We start from the raw sequence: 9585 nt of genomic DNA, 5'->3' as shown, positions 1-9585 counted from the left end.
GGGAGGTCTTAAACGCCATTGTCGCTAGTGAATACATATAATTCAACAAGATGTTGCATGAATTTCTCCTTTTCTTCTTATCCTATCACTATGTTTCCTCACAATAGGAAAAATGCAATAATGATTTCTCATTATAGGAAAAGAAATAATAATGAAGAAACGAGAAGACAATTTCAGTGTGGTTGTAGGGAAGTTGTAGTGAAAGCGCAAGTATTGGGAAATGACAATATACTACTATTAATTTTCCACAAGTAAGTGTCACGTAATTTAAATGAAATTTCTAATGTTTTTCCAAGTCTAACACCAGCCTCAAACCTCCACTATAAATTGCACCAAATTTCATTCAACTTTATAAATCCACACACCACTCAACTCTACTCAACAAAAATCATCAAAACTCAAAACACATTATAAAAAATGGCCCTACTCCATGAAAGGAAAATGATCGACCAAGTCTCCGGGTGGCTAACCCTCTTCGACGACGGCTCGGCCGACCGAACGTGGGCCGGGCCGCCCGAGGTCAAATTCATGACCGACGCCGTCCCCCCACACGCCAACTTCATCGACGGCATCGCGGTCACCGACGTCACCCCCTCCGACTGCCCCAAACTCCGCATCTACATCCCCGAGCGGCACGAGACCGACCCGGAGAAACTCCCCGTCCTCCTCCACTTCCACGGCGGCGGCTTCTGCATCAGCGAGCCCGATTGGTACATGTACTACGCGGTCTACACCCGCCTGGCCCGCGAGTGCCGCGCCATCGTGGTGTCCCCCTACCTCCGCCTCGCCCCCGAGCACCGCCTCCCCGCCGCCTTGGACGACGGCGCCGCCGCCCTCCGGTGGGCCGCCGGCGGCGGAGGCGGCGGAGGTGCCGATTCCGGCCGTATTTTTTTGGTCGGAGATAGCTCCGGCGGGAACATTGTCCACCAGGTGGCGGTTCGGGCGGCGGCGGAGGGTGTTCCGGTGGCCGGAGCGATTCCGGTGCACCCGGGATTCTGCCGGAGCGGGCGGAGCAGGTCGGAAATCGAGAATCCGGAGACGCCGTTTCTGACTTTGGACATGATGGATAAGTTTTTGGCGCTGGCGCTGCCGGAGGGGGCGACGAAGGATCACCCGTTTACGTGCCCGATGGGGACGGCGTTGCCGGAGCTGGCGCCGTATTTGTATTGTGTGGCGGAGGAGGATTTGATGTGGGATACGGAGATGGAGTTTTATGAGGAGATGAAGAGGGAGGGGAAGGAGGTGGAGCTGTTTGTGAGCAAGGGAGTTGGGCATAGCTTCTACCTGAATAAGATTGCGGTGGAGATGGATCCGGTCACGGCGGCTCGGACGGAGGAGTTGTTTCGGCGGATTAAGGAGTTCGTTAACAAACATTCGGTTTCGGTTTAACGTGGGAAAGCGATGTATTAATAAAATATTTGGCATGTGTTTTTTTTTTTTTTTTGTGAAAGTGTTTTAATGTTAAGTTATTGTTTGACCAAATGTTGGAAATTATATTTTATATAAAATGATTTTGTATAAATACTGTACTACAGTATGCACCTTTAATAATTAAAATCGAGAAATTTGAGTATTCTGAGTTTGGTTTGGAACTCGTTTTCATATATTACTAGGTTAATTATTGAATGTATCGTAAATTTTTATTAAATTTACCTACATTTGAAAATTTGTTAGTTTTATTCCTAACCTTTATTGATTGTATCAATATCAATCGTATTCAAGTTTTTTTAGATGCTAATTATAATCATTTCAACGTGTATTAATTTTAATTATTAAAATATCACTTCAATAGCGGAATCATGATATAACGTATCAGAATACTCCATATGTTCCACTTAAGATTTACATATTCTTTAGCGGCACGAGATTTTAGGAAGAGTTGTTAGGTCGAGTAAGTAGATAGAAAACGTAGTTGAATATTTTAGTAAAAATGGAAGTGAAATGGATTTATTTTCAAATATAGAAAGTGGACATTTTAAGTGAGATAAACTAAAAAAGAAATGTGGACATTTTAAGTGGGATGGATGGAGTATTATTTTTTTCTTTTGTATACGAGAATACTAATATCATCTAAAAATGATTGATTAAATTGATAGGAGTACTACAAATTGAAAAGATGGAGACAAACTTGATAAGTTGAAAGAGTTGTAAAAATAGGATAAAATTGATAAAATTCAAAGTGTGTGATAAACACATACGGAGTATATAAGACAGATTCAATCATTAAGTAATAAGTGATTTAATAATAATAATAATAATAATAATAATAAATTAATGAATAGTGACCTAATCTATGTACAATGGTATATGTAGTAACAAAATCTAAGAACCACAAGCCCAGCAGCAGATTCTACCAATCTGAGTGAACAGCCATTGTATAGGATCTGGGCCGTCATCCTTCTCCAGTGGCGGAGACGGTGGCGGCAACGGGACCTCCGCTGGTAAGTGGCGGTGGAAAGCATCGACCGCGGCTCCAACGCCATCTTCTTTTCTGATACGAGATGCTACCTTCATTGCCCGAGATTTCACCTCTGGATGCAGCATGAATCTTATAGCTTCTGTGAGGGATTCAACGGTTAGCTGCGATACGGGAATCGGAGCAGGCCCGAGTCCTTTCTGGTATATTATCTCACCCCAGAAAAACTGATCCCCAAAGAACGGAACAATGGTCGTTGGACACTGCGTAGATTACAAAACGCGTCTCAAATATAAACAAACGAGATTAACACAAGGAATTGTTTACCCAGTTCGTGATACCAAGACAGATATTTCATTATATAATTTTCAGGATGAATTGTACAACTCTATTTATAAGCAAAATAGAGAACCCTAATTCTAATCATACTAGGAAACATATCTCAAGAATAAATCAAAGATAAAGTAGTAAATATACTGGCCTCAATTATTTCATATCTTCATGCAATATTGTATTTTATAAAAAACCAAGAAAAGCAGTGTTTCAAAAGGCGTTACCCCTGCTTTAAGTCCAGTTGCTGTAGTCCCAGCTCCACCATGATGAACCTGCAAATAATTTCGATACTGAAGTTGGCACACAAAAGGAAATAAATACTCCTCCGTTTCCTAAAAATAGGAACTTTTGGAATGACAAGAGTTTTAATGCAAAATTGATAAAGTAAGATAGAAAGAAAAAGTGTGTTAGTGGAAAATGGGTCCCAATGAAAGAACTTTCGTAAAATGGAGTGTTTCTATTTTTAGGAAACGGAGGGAGTATGTTTCTAATGGTTGGATAAGTGTGTGATATGTAATCATTATATGTATGCAGTTACTATTATTATGTTGAGATACAAACTTACCACAGCAGAGCATTGAGGAAACAACCAGTCGTGAGGGCAATCCACAATCACAAAAACATTGTCCGGAATCTTTGAATCTGATACGGAAAAAATCTCCTTAGAAGTCATGGAAAAAGGAAGCAGAAAGAAATACCAAGAGATCGAACCAGAAAAAGATACTTACAATTACCGAGGTCTCCCCATCCTCGGTCGATTATTCCTCTTTGGCCTGTAATCTCTAAAGCCTCCAAGATGGTGTTTGTAGTTTTGTTTGAATCATCAAGAGGCTTAACAAGCAGACAAAACATATTATTATCGAGTTCGGCCAAACTATTGAAAAACTAAAAAAAAACACCAGTTAACCATGTCTCCAGCTACATTGCCACCTACCATGCTTCCAAACCCAATATAAATTGGTTGAGATCCCTTTTGTATCCACTCAGCAAATTCTTCAGATGGCTCATACTTTGATCCAAGGTTCATGAAGCAGTAACCGACGACATCAACCTGGTTCCCCCAGTCTGCAGTAGAATAATAACATCAGTTACTGATGCTTAAGTAAATATAAGCTTTAAGCTTCAGATCAATTGGCAGGATAAACAGGCACGGGTAATATTACGAAACAAATTCCATATTCCGAACTGACATTCTTAGATAGCTAAAAGGTATCGTGCATTATTAGCGAAATGACTATGAGTAGGTAACACACAAATCGACAGATGAAATTATACATGGAAACTCTATGAAGAAGAATGCGGAGAACAGTATCAACACAAATTAGGCTATTTACACAATAAATCTATTGTACTAAATAAAAAAAATATTCAGCAACTCAAAGATGGCCTTACCATCTGGCTTGGGAACGACATGGGGACTCCACATGTAGCCGGTCGGTAGATGAGAAATCGACCCATGATATGAGCTGAAGTATGCAATAGGGGGAAGCTTCAGTTTATTTCTCCTGAACTCATTAATAAGTCCTCTTATACCCCACCATATCAGTAAGTCCACCAGAATATACGAGAGCTGGATCAATTAAAAATATCATAGAACATATTCATATACAATCCGCATTTACCAAATTTGACAAGAGCAACTCAAAACAATTGCACATACCCAGTATCCTGGACTTTGAGGCACACGTGCTAATGGGTGAGGAAATGCATACGTAGGCCTGTAATTTAGCAGATAATTAAACGGGATAAACTAACCAACACAAAATGGAAAGGGTAAACAGTAATTTTAGCTTACGTCCATGGCATTGTGAAGAAAATGTGCATGGGAACACCAAGAGCTTCAGCCACATGTGCATGTCCTGATAACAAGAAAATCATCTCAATGGTATGTAAAATATAGACCAGTATAACTCAATATTGATCGTGACATGCGTTTTCAGTTTTTTATTAGTATTTCAGTACGCAAATGATTATATCTAATGGCCTGTAATATGTTCAAGAATTCCACAAAAAAAGTCAAAAAAATTTAGATTGAATATGTAAAGTTCTAGACAAAATCTGAATTAGGATTCTAAACTGCGGTATGAGAGTTGCAACAACTGACCGTAAGCAGGAGGATTTGCAATAATTGCCTGAGCTCTGAAAGGTTCGCCAGTAATTAGATCTGGTTCTGTGCAGGCTGGAAGCAGAGATTCAATAATGGCCTTTATTTGTTTACGTTGTATAGCAATCTCTCCTGGCGCTGATGGAATAAGACCTTTATTTCTGGCCATATCTGCAGTTGCATGAAATAGATTTAGTTATGCAATGCTCAAAACCATCAAATTCGATTAATTTCCGAAACCGACTTTGGTAACTGCTTCACTTGAAAATGTTAGAACCTTGAATCTATATGGTCTGCTCCAACATACAATTAAGAATCATGGATCACAGAAGAGTCATCGCCCTTAATTACTTTATGGTACATTAATATTAAATATTCTAGAATAATTAGGAATGCATATTCATGTTGAAGACCTCTTACATCCAGCCAAAACACGAGGATCACCACCAAGCGGGTAAAAGTCCACCCCAGCTGACTTCACAAATCCACGGAAATTGGAGTGAGTTGCCAACCTTACATGATGACCGTATGCCTGTTCTCATTTAGAATAAGCAATAAATAATGGGGATGTAAAACTATTGGAGAGTGCTTAACAAGAAACTTATGCCTTACCTGAAGTCTCCTTGCAACAGCAAGGAATGGCTGTACATCTCCTCTTGTTCCAACTACAAGCACTGCAATCTTTAGTTTAGGAACCGATTTATTATGATCCGTAACAATATAATCAATAGCAGAAGGAACTCTATCCAACTGATGGAGCTCTAATAACGATGAAGCTACAGGAGAATCCTTAGTGAGGTCAACCTCCACGGTTCCATCCGTTTGGATCTTCATTATCTCCACAATTAATTGTTTCTGGACCAAAACAACACAAAAGTACAAAATCAATACAAAAATATATCCTTCTTATAAGTCCAAATAGCGAGGAAAAGGTGCGCATTATGTTCTGCCTCAAAAGCTCGAGAGCCTACTGATAAGAGTGAATAAATGGTTAATACCAACAACAGCATTCAAGGGTGGTACCCTTGATTTTGAATAAGCATGTCTTTATATTGCATATGAATATGATGTAAACATGCATGTCTCTGTGATGAAAACAAGGACATCTATCCCGTCATTTTTTAAATGAGAGTGCCAAACGATTTATATTGGATGCTTGCATCATCATAAGGAAATAAGAAGGCGAGCACAACGTCTATAATTAATGATAGGGAACCAATATTTGAGCTTAACCTGACATTCATGCATTGTGTTCTTATGTTCCGCATTGGTGTTCAACTTCGGTTGTGCAGGTTCTCTCATGTCACACTTATACTAATGGATTCATTTAAAAAGAGGATTTGTGAGAAGGCATTCACAAACTACAAATCAGATTTGTCAAAATCACTAAAACAAAGACTTGAATTATTAATTCACGGACTTCAAAGTTCACATAATATGGACTCATCCAGCAACCTTTATGTATCAGTTATTATGGCTTCCACATAAATTACTCTGATTCCTTCAATCCGAATGCAAGTGTAGCATATTAAGATGTCCCATTGACACGTTACAAACTAAATGCACCTCTTGCATCATAGTCAGTAAATTTGTCTTCTCAGTTCTCATATTGGACTCTTCCATTATTTCCATATACCGTTCGTCAAATAGTTATACTCCTGATTCATGGTTATTGAAGTATTATAGGACATTACCCACTTCAGAGACAAGTTCTTCTTTAGTTGGCAAAGCAATTGTTCGAGGGTGACTGTCATGCTACTAAGTTTAGGAAACACGAGCAATAATTTTCTCAGGCAAACATCAAGCTATGTGAAAAGCAATGAGACAAACCCACAGCCACAGTAAAGCATACATGCTATGCGAGATTAATCTAAACCAGAATGCCACTTTAGAAAATGAAAAAGCAGATATGTATAACCCGCACCTGTCCACTGTATACACAAAGAAGCATGTTGAGAAGCACAAATGAGAATGAATTCAAGACATTTAAGCAATGTAGCTAACCTTCTCACGTTCTGAGAGTCTATCCAACTTTAGAGCAGACAATGGACTACCCACGCCCATCCTTTTCTCAGTCGTTGACCGCGTAAATGCTAGCTCTTCATTTTCAAGGAAGAGATTTCTCTCCACAGGTGCTGTAATGCAATGGTCCAATCCTTAAGGCACAAAGAAAATGTTCAAGTAAGAATAACAGTATCGATCTAACAGCGAAGAAAAGTGTGACAGCTGTAGAACAAATACACGGAACAGGCAGAGCTTCAACTTTATCTGAATTTCCAGGCCTAGCAATTAATGCTAATTTACATTAACGAGAACCATGAGTTCTAACCTTTGCGCATCCTAGGCGATGGAGTAAGACTGAGATCATTCACCGAAGAGACCTCTACCGCAGATGACGACTGGGACAAATTTGACTGTCGAACGTTGGCCACAGGTGTCGAAGGCAAATCAAAATCACCATCCATAGATTGATTATCTTGTCGACCGTTAGAACTTCCATTGAGACTGTCCCCCTCACCCTGTCTCTCTCTCAATGTAAATGACACATCAGAATCATCAATTTGATTTGTACTATTAGACTCCTCCCGGCCTCTCTCCATTGGAGTTTCTAAAGCTTTTGTATCCTTGCCAATCCCGTGATCAACCATTTCGCCACGAGAACCCCAACAAAATTGAATACCTTCAGCAAATACACAATTTTTCTACTGAATCCCACAGGCTGAGAAATATATGCATAAAAATGTGCAATCACAAGGTTAACTAATCACAACACAGTAAATAGCAGCAACTACAATCAGAATTTCAAACTTCCCAAAAAAAGTTTCCAGCTCTGGAACTTTACACACAGCTAGTACCAAACCCTCCCCACACAATTCCAGTAACAAACAATCACACTCACACACACCTAAAAATCGCAATTGGTAGCATAAATAAAAGATTCCCAACTACTGCTTGTTCAAATAAAAGAGAGAGAGATTCAATAGCAAACCTTCTCTTGCACGAGAAAGCTTCAAGCTTTGCTGGATGTCGGCGTATTGCAAGCGAATTCAACAATATTGCAAAAGGGTTTAATAAATTAATTTACACAAATTGACGATTTGACACCGATGGTCGTAGGTGAAGAAATCGTAATGGCGGTACTATATTAAACTAAAAAGGGCTACTGATTTATTTACAAATTCGGGAAAACGGCTTGAATACCAAATCCCCTCCAAAAGAAGAAGGTGATTACGTAAAACTCCAACAGATAAATGGAGATTTGGGTGAAGAAAAAGAATGATTAAAGGAATTAATTGAAGATGAGATGATTAAGGTGGTGGTTAGTTTATGGGAGATGGCCCAATCGCTTTGTTACAGAGGGATTTCAATGGCTGCTGTGAGGAATATTCAGAATTGGTTGCCACTGTCGCCGATTCCATGAGTATCACCCCCACTATGTATTTTCACTTTAATTATAGTTTTTTCGATATTTATTTGTAAATTTTCTGACTTTTTTAATTACAACAAATTTCTGATATCAATAATTAAATTGCTATAATCGAAAAAATCAATAATTCAATAGGATTTTGCCGAAAACTTCAAAATTTACAAACAAATTACCTTTATTTTTAAATTTAGAGATAATAAATTAATATATTAGCCAACTTTAATATATAGTGCCAGTTTAAATTTATTTTTGTTGGATAAACTGCAATTTAGTTTTTTATACTGAATTGCGAAAAGTGTTTATTATAGCCAACAACATTAATAGAGAATTTGCGTACTTATAATTTGGATTGAATAATGACGATGAATTTCATCAAAAAGAATGAAGAAATAAAAAAGTCTTTCTATAATTATTAAGTAATACGATCAAAATCTTAACGTAACAAATTTTGTTAAAATATGCCTTGTAAATCGCAACTCAATGTTGACTCACTATTTAATTTAGAAATAAAAAAGTCTTTCTATAATTAGTGCTAATTTAATTTAGAAATTCAAACTGGATTCAAATTTTGTATGTCAGCTTTGGCAATTGTTGTTTTAAATTAGATTTTGTTGACTGGCGCTGTCTTAGATTTGGTAGAAAGTAGATACTAGTACTACATATTTAACCTTTGACTAGTTGTCAGTTTTCTGACAGCAAATAAAAAGTCTTTCTTTAAAATATTAAGAACTTGTCTTGCAAGGGTATGATATAATGCTACTTGATGGAGTACGTACTAAACAAGCCCAACAGCAGCAAAGCCCATCAGCCTAAAGCCCAAGAAAGAGTATCAGTTCGGCATGACTAAAGAGTATCAGTCCGGCATGACTAAAGAGTTCAGTTCGGCACAATCAAAGAGTTCGGCCCCAGCCTACAGCTCGGTAAAAGCCAACCAATCAAGCTCTGCTCTCAGGTCGGCATCAAGCTCTACTCTCAGATCGGCAAAAGCTGCTCGGCAATAATTCAGCAGTTCGGTCTCAGTATTCGACCGAACTAGGAGATAGTGGACTCATGCAGGATTTCCACCTCCACTACACCCACGATCTATTTAGTGGTGTCAAGCAGTCATTAACTCATGCAGGATAGTGGACCCATGCAAGATCGCCACGATCTCCACGACATCCACTACCTAGTAAATGGCTGCATGCCACGATCTTGGTTTAATGTATAAATAGAACCTAGATCAGATAGATAGGGTTAGACTCTCTCGCTTTCTAGAGATAAAATACAAAATAGCAAGTCTGTATTGTAAGCTGTAAGAAAACA

General features: G+C 38.7%; 2 protein-coding genes across 2 annotated transcripts; one reads left to right on the top strand and one right to left on the bottom strand.

The window, feature by feature from the left end:
• Positions 1-337: 337 nt before the first annotated feature.
• LOC121778098 (probable carboxylesterase 17) lies at positions 338-1573 on the top strand. The gene has a single exon (XM_042175380.1). The coding sequence runs from the start codon at positions 418-420 to the stop codon at positions 1387-1389; it is 972 nt and encodes a 323-aa protein (XP_042031314.1). The 5' UTR covers positions 338-417; the 3' UTR covers positions 1390-1573.
• Positions 1574-2132: 559 nt separating this feature from the next.
• Positions 2133-8275, bottom strand: LOC121779839 (sterol 3-beta-glucosyltransferase UGT80B1-like). The gene is made up of 14 exons (XM_042177288.1): positions 7843-8275; positions 7183-7533; positions 6858-7009; positions 5466-5708; positions 5274-5385; positions 4854-5024; positions 4545-4608; positions 4410-4467; positions 4142-4319; positions 3684-3814; positions 3478-3580; positions 3315-3391; positions 2974-3021; positions 2133-2679 (listed from the first exon to the last, which is right to left on the bottom strand). The coding sequence occupies exons 2-14, from the start codon at positions 7499-7501 to the stop codon at positions 2323-2325; spliced, it is 2013 nt and encodes a 670-aa protein (XP_042033222.1). The 5' UTR covers positions 7502-7533; positions 7843-8275; the 3' UTR covers positions 2133-2322.
• Positions 8276-9585: the final 1310 nt, after the last annotated feature.

The sequence above is a fragment of the Salvia splendens genome, chromosome 19 (genome assembly GCF_004379255.2).
Source record: "Salvia splendens isolate huo1 chromosome 19, SspV2, whole genome shotgun sequence".
NCBI lineage: Eukaryota > Viridiplantae > Streptophyta > Magnoliopsida > Lamiales > Lamiaceae > Salvia > Salvia splendens.
The sequence above is the reverse complement of the archived record's forward strand: the minus strand, read 5'-3'. Positions and strand labels throughout refer to the sequence as shown.